Source organism: Schistocerca serialis, chromosome 2, assembly GCF_023864345.2.
Source record: "Schistocerca serialis cubense isolate TAMUIC-IGC-003099 chromosome 2, iqSchSeri2.2, whole genome shotgun sequence".
Taxonomy (NCBI): domain Eukaryota; kingdom Metazoa; phylum Arthropoda; class Insecta; order Orthoptera; family Acrididae; genus Schistocerca; species Schistocerca serialis.
The window spans coordinates 440,798,112-440,811,129 of NC_064639.1; the positions used below are offsets into that span (position 1 = coordinate 440,798,112).

At 35.8% G+C, this 13,018-nt stretch overlaps 1 protein-coding gene across 1 annotated transcript in view; it reads right to left on the minus strand.

Annotated features, from left to right (window-relative positions):
• Positions 1-216: 216 nt before the first annotated feature.
• The window catches only part of LOC126457316 (uncharacterized), a 235,499-nt gene continuing 222,697 nt past the window's right edge, over positions 217-13,018 (minus strand). Inside the window, exons 9-14 of the mRNA XM_050093510.1 lie at positions 9,407-9,570; positions 7,179-7,356; positions 6,938-7,067; positions 5,944-6,070; positions 5,519-5,581; positions 217-2,095 (exon numbers count right to left, since the gene is read on the minus strand). Of these exons, the coding sequence (XP_049949467.1) occupies positions 1,930-2,095; positions 5,519-5,581; positions 5,944-6,070; positions 6,938-7,067; positions 7,179-7,356; positions 9,407-9,570 (828 nt within the window). The 3' untranslated portion in view covers positions 217-1,929. The remainder of the gene's footprint in view (positions 2,096-5,518; positions 5,582-5,943; positions 6,071-6,937; positions 7,068-7,178; positions 7,357-9,406; positions 9,571-13,018) is intronic.

The window sequence follows — 13,018 nt, forward strand, 5'->3', positions numbered from 1 at the left end:
CAAAAGGCGGGAAACATTTTGGAATTGATGCCAGGGTGAAGAATGCGGTAAGCAATTGGCCCAATGGAGGGCCCATAAAACTATGACATGGAAACATCAGTATTCAGTTTATCTCTAAAAACACATTTGCTCTTCTGTGGGAATATTTTTTTGTCCTCTAGGACCTTCACACTTGTGGTGGTGTGGTAGTCCTGGTATAAGTAAATAATAACTTCAGTTGGTCAAAAAATATTAACATTTATTTTCTGTATAATTTGGACTATTTTAAATGACACAATTGACCTTTATAAAAGATCATCAATTTCTGTATGTACAAAACACACAAAAGCAGTTTACAGATACAATCATAAAGTTTTACATTTGAGCTCACAGTTCAAATCATTTTGATGTTAGAGCATTTTATGTATGTGACATTTAATTTTTAGTATATACATAAATTTCAAAGAAGCTGATGGGTTACCTAGCTCCAGCTGTAGATATAATCTCTTTGTTAAAGAAAAAGAGGGAGTGAGTGGAGACCATCATAGAATTTCAAAACAAAAGATGACAAAGTAATTTCACATGACCATTTCAGATCACAAAGGTAACAAACATATATGTACATAAAATACAACATGCCTCTCGTTGGCAACTTCAATACTTTGAGCAGTTTTGGTCCCTAAACTAAAGATCACTGGCGATGACCTACTTCTGCAGATAAAGTTTGAAGATAAGTGCAGATACCAAACTGAAAACTTAAAAAAATTGTAACAAAGATAAATGGCACTGCTTTTGTTATTCCGTTTGCAGATATAACCACAAACACCTCCAGTTTCTAGCAAATTTTCTCTGGATTACATGTAAGCATTGATGTTACAGCAGTAAATACATTTCCGGTAAGACTACAGAAATTCTGTTAACAAAAGTATGAGTAATGTCTGGTAAGTACAAAATAACATTCTAAAAGCTGGAGTAAAAACGTATATGCAACAAAGGAACTTTCTTCTATCTTTTCTTTCTCTGAAATACCATAATATCCTAACGCTGACAGAGCAATAAACAAAAACATGTTACTTGATCCAAGACTGCTGCATCTTTAAAATTACACACAAATTATATTTAAGGAAACAGGTTTTCAAATTACATTATTTTTCATGTAATAAATGCCATGGTCTATCATCTCACTTCTTCACTGTGCGAGATAATATTCCTTTCATTCTTATTAGTTTAAATATTTATGTGTTATCCTTGTAGTATTCTGTAATTCAGACATTTTGTATTATAAATGTATACTTGAAGAGGAAGTAATAAATTATATATTACAAAATATAACTTGCTGAAAATCATTTCAAATTCTGCTGGATGAGAGATAGTAATACAGATTACTGACACACATATTTAAATGACATTCTTATTACAAAAAACACATGGATAACATAATAATGTATACTGCAATTATTGTACCTAATATTTCCAACTAGCATGTTGTTTATTATTGTGATGATCTAACTTATTATAGTTTATTTTCTTTGAATTTTGAAAAATTTGAGTGCTTTTAAGATTTTCATCCTAATATGCTCAATATTTGGCGAGTACATAGATGATTAATGTGCAACAATGTGTCAAAGTAATAAGCATATTACATTTAGTGTGCGTACTGGTCTCTTAAAGGTATTTTTTACAATTTAGTATCAAAAAATATTCAGTCTGTGAACGGAATAAGATGAAAGGAGGTAGCACAGCCCAAGAGAGACTTTGAAAACAATTTCACAATTGTTATTTTAATTTCTTTGAAAATATGATGAAGCAGACATGGATCTATAGCATGATTTCATAGACATTATCTGCATTCTGTCAGCTCTTGTCGCAAACACGCAATGAACCTTCCTGCAATGAGAGACAGACAGGCTTTCTGCTGTTGGCACTTTCCCCTGTAAATCTGAAACTTCCTTAGAAGTCAGCATCCCAGCCGGTAAGGTCATCAGGAGGAGGACCATCACTGTCTGGAGGGTAGGCATCAAAGTTTGAGGTGTCCGTTACATTGCGCACAACAGGCACAATGGGTGGGGTCAATGTAAGATTGCGAAGACCTTCCCAATTAAAGCCATCAAACCACCTGAAAATTGTAAATTGAAGTGTATTGGTAAAAATATCTGGATCAAATAAATCTAATTACTACAGACAACAAAATGGTGTATCTCAAGATAGGGTGTTTTATGTCTATGAAAGTACTTAAGAAACCTACTTCAAAAAAAATTATAACAGTCAGGATATGGTGTATATTTAACTGGAAATGATTAACAGAAGACAGAATGTCAAATGATAGCTTTAGAAAAATGGTTATTTTGTGCAGTATGTATAGTTTTTCTGTTCCCTTCCTTTTTTTTAGTGGATAGGAAATCTCCTTAGTGTTGAATCAAGTATAGCATCAGAGTCAGACTGTAATTAAAGGATAAATACAATAAGCTGTCTAGATAATTTTGAGCACATAGAAATCTCATCTTCCTTGACGATGAATTTACTCTGCAAATATAACGGCTTATCACTTATAAGCCTTCACTAATGACTTCAGCTGGTTTCTTTGTGATGCCTTTACAGCAATGAGAAGCTAAGTTTTACTGCACAACAAATTTTTTCCAGCCTTAGTTCACCATTCTGCAATTCATTTCTGTTGATATGATGAGTATAGTGGATGATACTGTAATTCATGCATCAAATGTCTTAGTTTTCCCACCACCAGAGCTGCTTTGTGGGCAAGCAGATTGCTCTGATGAAATGTTATCCTAGTCTTTTGTAATCCAGGTCTCATTTCACTTTTTTTCCATTTAGTTTGTTCAAAAAACTTCTATATCATTGATCAGTTACTACGTTGCGATTCAGAAGGTAACTGGCTAGAATAATTCCTTTACAGTCCAGAAAAAATTCTCTATAATCTTTCCCCCTTTTTGGTGTAGGACCATCTGATATGACCCACTGCTTTGACTATAATTCTGCATCAAATCTGTACTTAAAGCAACTGGGTTCTGTTTAAATCATTCCAAACACTGTTGAGTACCTTGTTTCTGGATGTATTTTTGGTCAGCTTTACATAAATCTTCCGACAGTTAGTTCTTCAAGTAAAATGTGCCCTTTTGTACCTAAGCATCATCTATTCCGCAGGTCCTAAATCACCAATGGTTCAATAACATGCTGTGTACTGTCTCACTGTTTTCATATACACTGATGTCCAAAATGAAAGCAACAAACAGAAATTTTGCAAGGGTGTGTTTATTTTGCCACAAAACAGTATAAACAGGTGATAGTATAGTAGAAATGATGTACAGGATACAGAACATAAAAAACTATAACATGCATAACAGTAGACAAAAATGTTCTTCGTTTTTTCCAACTTAACAGATTTGCCCACACATTCCAACAACTGGTTAATGTGCTCAGTATGGGGTGTGACCACCTCTGGCAGCAATACAGGCCTGACAACATTGGGGTATGCTGTGAATGATGTTGTCAGTCCCACATTAAGGCAATAACGCCCATTCTTCCTTCAGAGCTGTTCGCAAGTCTGATTTGTGGATGCTGACATGATGCAGCCCATCTTCCTTATGCATCCCAGATATGCTCTATTGGATTCAAATTGGGAGAGCAAGCAGGCCAAGCCATGCATGTAATATCTTCCATTTCCAAGAAGACATCAACAACCCGTGCTCTATGAGATTGAGCATTATCATCCATCAGTATCAAGTGTGGGCCCACAGCATCTGACAACAACCGCAAATGAGGTCTGAAGATCTGATCATGATACCTGACACAAGTGGAACTTTGCCAATTCATCTGTATAGCTTCAAGAAGAGCTGTTTGAGTGGTCAATGTAATCCTTGCCCACACCATTAGGGATCCTTCCACAATGTTTTGGTCCTCAAATCATGTTCCAGGTTCCCTCCAGATGTGAATCCATTGAGAATCACTCTCCAGGCAAAACATTAGTCCACTGTTCGACCATACAGGAGGCATGTTGATGACTTCACTCTAGATGATCCCTTCTGTGAAGACCTTTCAGAGGTGCACATACAGCAGGTCTCCAACACTATAGGCCACTCAGTTGAAGCTTTCTGTACACTCTTTGCCTTGATACAACATGTCCTATAGGTGCTGCAAAATCAGATGCCAGTTGCCATGCAGTACTAAGGCGGTACGGTCATAACCTTACAGCCAAATAATGGTCCTTTCTCTCTGATGTTGCACATGGTTGGTACTGCCCTGCTCTTTGGGATACAGTTTCAGTCTCTATAAACTGTTGCCACATCCAAGAAACAACAGAACAATTCACATTAAGACATCAGGCCACATCAACCTGTGACTGCCCTGCTTCCATTTTTCCTATGGCCCTCCACCACAGAGAGTCTGGTAGGCATACTGCACTGTCTGTGACTGTGTGCACAGAGATTGTGGCTGTGAGACTACCCGGCAAACACTACCCCATTTGGGAGGTGCCCTGACGTCATAGCTGGCATGGTTGTCCATTGATCAGAATGCCATCTTCCATGCAGAACACAATTACAGACATCTGTTAACAGTTTGTATAATTATACTGTCAATCAGACACAGGACTGGGAAACAGCGGTTAGCTGCTTTAATTTTGGACACCAGTAATACTGAATTCTGAATGTCCATTATGTGAGTCACATGCAAGGGAAGAATACTTAGTTTAAATTCAACCACCCCTTATTAATTCTCGACTTCATAAAAATCTTCATTGATTTAGAGTACCCTTTCATCAGTGTAAACCACACAAAACAAAAAGTTTTATGAGAGTATGGTATTGCTGTCTCTCTATATGAACAAAATGCACACTGTATTATTTTAAAAAGAGGTGAGAAATCTGTAACAGGATGATATATAATTACTATTTGAGAACAACTTGTTATACACTTCGTCACTTTGCCTCTCGGTTTCCTCTTATTCTCTGTGATACACTCAGTAATATGAGAAATTATCTTCCACTGTGCAGAAGAATTACTGAGCAGTACTAGGTACATGAATATGAAATCGAAATGTGATTTGTATCTTTATGTGGTTACATATCACCACCCAAATAAAAACACTTTACTATGTGCAATACACATTTTGTTGCTTATTATTTGTAAAGTATCCTTACTGGCAAATTTTTGTAAATTTTTTCGTATCATCTATGCTTCATTTCAACTGTTTAGAGTTATTTGCTTTTCTCCAATTTACTGTCCTTTGAGTACATTGCATGCACTTCCCCGTCACTAGCAGGTACATAAGAGTGTGTTTTTTGCTTGTAAGTTCCAAGTACACTCAATCAAACTGATATGAGAAGTGTAGTTACAGCATCCTTATACTGCCCAGTAAAAGGTGTCTAATACAGAACAGAAAAGGTTTATGCAATATTTCCACATATATTGTGCTAGTTAATAACATAGGGAGCACTGTGTACTGCCATAAAAATAACAGGAAATTATTTTCTATTACAGGAAAATTAAATAATAAAAGTTGGAGATTATTATGAAAATTTTCTTACTTGTGCTTCTGTATCTCACTAATACCACCCTTTTGGTAACCAAGTCTCTCAGCAGGATTGTCCCTGAAATAGACAAAGAAAAATTAATATTATAGAAGATGGAAAGTAAACTTTGCCACTTAATATAATTTCCAGTGTGTCACTCCAAAGACTATAGCTACTATTAACAGCATTCTTTGAAGCACTGTTTGTCTTTACTGTATGAGAACACTTGTTTGACATTCTATCAACATTCTGATATGCAGAATTGCATAAATTGGTATTCTCAATCAAACTTTCATGCACAAATCTATGATCTACATTCACATTACAAGATCTATGAACATTACTGAGCAGAAATACAGGTATGAATTTTAAAAAACTGCACTAATTTTTATTGTTTAGATAGAATGAAGAAAAATAATTATGTAATTTAACTCACTCACCGACATAGTTTCTTAATAAGTGCCATGGCATTGCGAGTAATAGTCCTTGGAAAGTCTATGGCATCAATACCCTTGAGAATTATGTTGTATGTCTTCATTGGATCAGCCCCAGTAAATGGTGGTGTCCCTGATCAACAGAAGAATATAACACTGTCAGCATATGAAAATATGGCAATTAAACCATTTATTTCTAGTGTTCAGCCAATAAGTGTCAGCAAATTGGCAGATACTCGCAAAATATAAAAGACTGTTGCACTTTCAGAATCCGTGGTTTCTTAGCCACAAAAAAGACAACAAAGATTACAGCAGCAACTGTTCTTTTCTGTATTATTCTTCAGTTGCTAAATGTGTGCTGCTACTGTGGTATTAAAAGATAATTTTTTCTGCATACACGCTTCCTCTATTTTCCCACCAAGAGAGGTAGTGCAGCGGCTAGGATACTGCACTTGCATTTGGGAGGACAACAGTTCAAACCCACATCTGGCCATCCTGATTTCGGTTTTCCATGATTCCCCTTAATCGCTTCACGCAAATGCCAGGATGGTTCCTTTGAAAGGGCATGGCTGACTTCTTTCCCCATCCTTCCCTAATTTTATGGGACTGATGACCTTCCCGTTTGCCCCCCCCCCCCCCTCCCCCCCGAAATCAACGAACCAACTTTATTTTCCAGCTTCTCTCTCCCTTCTGGAACTTTGTAAAATGGTTGAAAGATCAGCAGACACTAATATTACAACAGGTTTCCTTGCAATCTACAATGAACATGAAGAAAGAAAAAATTAACTGCAAATCTGTATGTATTTCTCATTTAATGCATTTCGACTTTTACTGATACTGAAACACTTAACCTTTTGAAAAAATATAAATGAAAAATAAGACACTTCACAATCTTGGGAGCCAGTTTTAAACATCTGCAAATCTATTGATGTATGGTCAAAAGGTTTACACGGAATTTATTTCACAGCAAGATAAATCCACTCATAATCAGAAACATTACCTGTCAGCAGTTCAAACATAAGCACTCCAAGAGACCAGTAGTCAGCACTTATATCATGCCCACGATTCAGAATTACTTCGGGTGCAACATATTCTGGTGTGCCACAGAAGGTCCAAGTTTTTCGTCCATGCTAAAATAAATAACAAGTCATAGTAAGACAGAAAATGAAAAAATAATATGTTAAATTTTATTGAACACCATACAAAAACAATTTAAGAAACAGTAGTCAAAGGAGACTTACCTGCAGCTTTTTTGCAAAACCAAAATCCACTAGTTTGACATACCCTGCATTATCAAGAAGCAAATTCTCTGGCTTGAGATCACGATATATAATATTACGGCTATGAAGATAGTCAAAAGCCTCAACCACACAGGCAGTATAAAATCTGGTTGTGCCATCATCAAAATGCCCTTTGTCCCTGTAACCACAAGTAAACATTTTCTAAGTAAGACATGAAATGAAATTCAACTAGCAAGCAGACTCTGTGAGCAATAATTTAATTATTTTTTGATGTGAATAATCAAATTAACCAATTTATTACAAACGTAGAGAAACTACACCATAATATGTCAAAAAAGATAAAAATTACAGAAACCTTGGTGCATTAAAGCTATACAGCTGGCAGCTGGAGAGCATTTTATGCTTATTGTTGGAATGCCACTGTTAAGTTCAAAGCAGACAGATTAGCCCTAACATTACTGTAGTAATATTAACATAAAATCTTAAATCCACATTAAAAATCAGGGATTATGTTTTACCTTTCTTTAAAGAATATTTTGGATCATATTTTACACACATAACCAACACTCAGCACAATCACTCTCCACTCTAAATGAGTGTTGTACTCCAAACAATTAATCATTTGTTTTTTACTTCCTGAATGTCATAGCACTGCACAAATATTCAGGATGACCATTATCTTTATGCATATGTTATCTACTGTACTGTGAAAATAACAGTAGCTGCAGGTTCCAAGGGACTAGATTTACCATTCATGAGTTGTAGCTGTCATGGGATGATGTGCCTGTGACCTTTTAATATGCCAGTACACAGTGGCCTTCATAGTACCTCGAAGATACAATGTGACACAGTTCAGTCTTGAAACTTACTTATTTATCTTCCTCCTAATAGGCATTTCAACACTGAGTAACCAAACATGACAATAACAGGATTATGCAACAACCGGCTGGCAAGAGCAGTCTACATCTAGGTGCGTGTAGTGACTTTATTTGTCAAATCTCCTTCACAGCATAATGATTCCATAATTCCTTCACCAGAACACTGCACTACACTGTTATCTCTCACCAGTTTAACTGCTACTTGTTCATAATGTTGGTTTTTCCATAGGCCCAATAAGTTCAGTTTTCGTGTATCACAATTCACTTCACTAATAAAGTTGTGTCATTGGACCAAATGGTGTAATTAGCATCATAATCTTTGATGCATTTGTCCAAGAAAATACTGAATATTTGGAAAGGCTACCTCATCTTCACTCAACATCAAGAAACCTATGCATTAGGGGACTCCACTTTCGTTGCCTGAAGGTTTTGTGACTGAATTATTGCCACTCAATACTTACAAGTCTTGCGACACAAAGTTCCAGTTGTTAAACAGCATGTGAAATCCTGTAAATGCCTTCACACCCAGCCCCCCCCCCCCTCTCTCTCTCTCTCTCTCTCTCTCTCTCTCTCTCTCTCTCTCTCTCTCTAAGTGGTATAAAAAAGTGAATATTTAGTTTACAAAGGAAAAAATTACAGTGTCCAATTTATAAAAAATTTTGCTTGTTTAATAATGTAGTCAAGTCACGCAAGCAACACAACAACTGCAAAAAATGAATGAGTTATAATGGTTTTTTATAGAAAGAAAAGTTTCAAAAACTAACATTTGCACAAGAAAGCTTAACTCCAATTTAAAACTGTGTTTTACGTATAAATGGTCAGGGTTGCCATAGACATATGTGTTTTTTTTTGGGGGGAGGGGGGGAGGAGTATGTGTCTGTTGCTCCTGGTAGCAGAATTTTCTGGTATTTAAAATGTTTCTATGTCTTATCTATCATTAATGTGCAGCAGTATTTTTACCTCTATATGTATACTCTCTAAACCACTGTGAAATGCATGGCAGAGGGTGCATCCCAATATACCAGTTATAAGGGTTTTTTCCTGTTCCATTTGCACACAGAACACAGGGAGAATGAGGGTTTAAATGACTCTGTGCAGCCTGTAATTAATCTAATATTGCCCCCAGTTTGGCAGCTGGTGCACAGACACGCCTCTTTTGGAACAAGTACTATTGGTATGCTGTTTTACTTTAATAATCTGTACATGTAAGCCTACCAGTTACTGATAATTGTAAGACACTTTTTATGAGTAACATTCTAGATGACACACAGTTATATCTGTTATACTAAGAACAGAATTGTAGAATGCTTAAAAATCTCACTTAGGCATACATGTAGGAAACGTACAAACCTCAAAATTGTCCATAATTCTCCTCCTAGGCAAGATTCCATAAGCATGTATAAATACTTCCTATCTTTAAATGTCTTATACAATTTGACAATAAAGTTGCAGTTGGCCTCTCCCATAATCTCCTTCTCTGACATTATATGCTGCTGTTGCCTGGTTTCCACAATCTAACAAATAAATAAATACACAAAAATTTAAATAGACAAAAATATTAAATCATGTGCTATCTAAAAGTACACTGTACAAACCAGGTAAAACCTTCTAAGGTAGTTATTCTGATATAGAGACAGAAAGAAGAAACATACTATTACATAGAAACCATGAAATAAACAGAGCAAAGAAGTTATCAGCCCATAGAATGACACAAAATTTATGATTAAGACAAATGTGAAACAAACTGGCATAACTTCAGGCACAGAAATGTTTGTAAGCATAAATATTCAAAGTAAAAAATAGAGAAAGTGAGACACACACATTGTGAACAGATAAAAAAAATGTACTAGACAAAACAGAAATAAAAAGAAAGCTAGCACACAGAGCAGAAAATTAAATAATAATGAGAATTAATGTTTAAAGCAACAAAACAATAATGCTAAAACTTTTACTACTATCTACACTACTGCTGCTGCTGCTGCTGCTATTATTACTACTGCTGCTGCTACTACTACTACTACTACTACTACTACTACTACTACTACTAGTAGTAGTAGTAGTAGTAGTACTACAAGCAATAATAATAATACGAAGCTCATTCAATAATTAAAGAGACAAATCGGTCTGGAGAGAAGAGATCTTATTTTTACAAAACAGTACTTCTTCTACTTTTCAATATAATCTTCTTGAACGTTTATACACTTTTTCCAATGGGCTACAAGCTGTTTTCTTCCAGCTGAAAAGAACTCTTCATCTTGATCTTTGAACCAATTTCCCACAAACTTTTTCATGCCCTTGTTGTCCTGGAACCTCTTCCCATGTAATGCCTCCTGCAGTGTGCCAAACAAATGGAAAGCACTAGGTTCTAAATCAGGACTGTAGGAGGTATGAGGCAGTACTTCCCAGCCCACTTTGTCAATGGTTTTGCGAGTTAGTTGAGCAATATGAGGACTTGCATTGTCTTGCTGGAGAATCACACCCCTCCTCTGAGATCCATGACATCTCTCTCTCATGGCTGGCTTCACCTTGTTTAAAAGCAAATCTGAGTAGTATTGGCTGTTCATTGTATGTTGCTCTTTGATAATCACAAAAAACTGGACCTTCAGCATCCCAAAATACTATCAACATGATTTTTCCTGCTGATGCTTGGGTTTTGAATTGTTTCTTAACAGGTGAGTTGGTGTGCTTCCGCTCCATGCTTTGTCTTTTTGATTCTGGCTCACAACAGTGAACCCAAGGTTCATAACAAGAGAAAATTTTGTTGAGGAAGTGCTCACCTTCTCTTCCATATCATTCCTTTAGCTCTGTGCACACTTTTGATCTTGTTTCCTTATGTAGCCACGTCAACTTCTTTTGGACCCATCTTGCACATGTTTTGCGGTTCTTCAGCTTGTTACAGACAATGTTATGAGCAGTACCAGTACTAACTTGAACGTTATCAACCACTATTTCCACAGTCACATGGCAGTCGGCACGAATAATGTCATCAATTCGACTTTCAAGTGAGGGAGTTTAAACTGCAACTGGTCAGCCAGAATGGTGTTCGTGAGTCACTGAGTCGCGACCATTTTTGAACTGCTCTACCCCCTTGTAAAAATTTGCCTGATTCGTTCAACTTTGACCATAAACTTTAGACGTTCTACAGTATCTTTTCACTGGTTTCTCGCCTTCAGCAAGTAAAAAATAAATAAGGGAATGGTTTTCAATTAATGTGAACATTTCAAGCGGTCTTGCCATCTTGAAATGTATTTTTGAGGTTATAAACAAAACAATTTTGATACATCAGCTGATCAGAGCTCATCCCAGTGATGCCAACTTAAAGCCATAAAGTACCTAACTTGCCCTACTAACAGTTTCTTCCCTAGACCAATTTGTCTGTTACTGAATGACCCTCATAATAGTAATAACAGTAATAATAATAATAATAATAATGAATAGTATAACAATGATGATGACAATGATAGTAAAATGCCATTAAGGAGTAAATTTCTGAGGAACAGGTCCAGTTCATCTAGTTCAGGACACATGTCAAAGAGAAATTGATACTCATTTGTGCAAACAAACATATGAAACAATGTACACAACAGTTTCTTTTGTTGTTAGGAACAGATTTTGTTCTTCATCATCCTTAATTTATAAGTAAATATTTATCTTCACAACACTAATTTTATTAGAAAAATACATAAACTAAGAGTTATGCAATAATCTTTGTACCCAAAATATTTAGGACAAAACAGTAACTTGGAAAGCATGAAGAGTAGAGTTTAATGACTTGTCAAATGCAAAGCTAAAGATAAAGAAAAAAGTCAGGCTGGGCAAGGAGTGAAACTAAACTGACTGTGTTCTTTTCCAAAATCCACTCTGCCAATTTGCTTTGATTTATTCAGGAAAAATCACGGGAAACATCTGGATGGCCAGAGGAGATTTGAGCCTCACTCATCCAAAATGCAAGGCCAGTATCTTAACCACATATTAAAATATGTACAAACAAAGCTGTGTGTAATAAATTGTTATTGTGGCTTGCTAGTAGAGCCTGACACTGTCGGGTAGGAGACAGGAGTCCTAATGTAATTTATTTAATAAAAAAATTTTATTGCAAAAAGCTTTTAATGTGTGAACTGCAATTTTCAACATAATTTTCCTTCTTTATTACCGTCATCTTGAGAGACTATGGTTTACAACCCCATTTGCTCATGATGAAGTTTTTAACTAAATACTCAAATAGTCATAGTCTTGCATGACTACAGCTCATGATAATGGTTTTCTCATACATGTCCGCCACTTTTTTTATGATTTGAACAGTCTGAAGATGGTAGATGTAGAAAACAACAGAAACTAGTCATCATACTGAAAATTGCAGTCTAGGCATTAAAAATTTTTACATTAAATATTTTTTATTTAATAAGTTGTGTTGCATTATACATACTTCTGAAAGGTTGAATATTCATTCCTTAAGTAGTTGATAATCATCACATTGTTATAAAGATGCCTACACATACCAGTGACTGCATGCTGGCCCCTATTTCAATTGTATGCGAGGTACGATTCTTCCTACATGTCGGTCAGGGGGCCTGAAGATGGCATAATGTAATGCCAAAAATGGTGGCAATATAAAATAAAATTGGAAAAATAGACAGCTGAAGGCATTTTTCGTTTGACATTTTACAATGATAATTCTGTGTGGACTTTCATATAATATCAGGCATTAGAAGATATCAATCAGATGTAGAAACATTTCTCAGATAGCAACAACACTTATTTCTGCATAGCTGTTCCACTGGCTTATGAAACTATAGTTGCACCATTTTGTTGTTTTTTGCCAGGTTAGAGAAGGTCCTATTACATGACAGGTTGTAGTGCAAGAGTTATGGAACTACACATAACATGTCTATAGTATAAACAAGCATCATTTTATAACATGGTCATCATCATGACCTTAAAATCACATATAAGAACACTGTT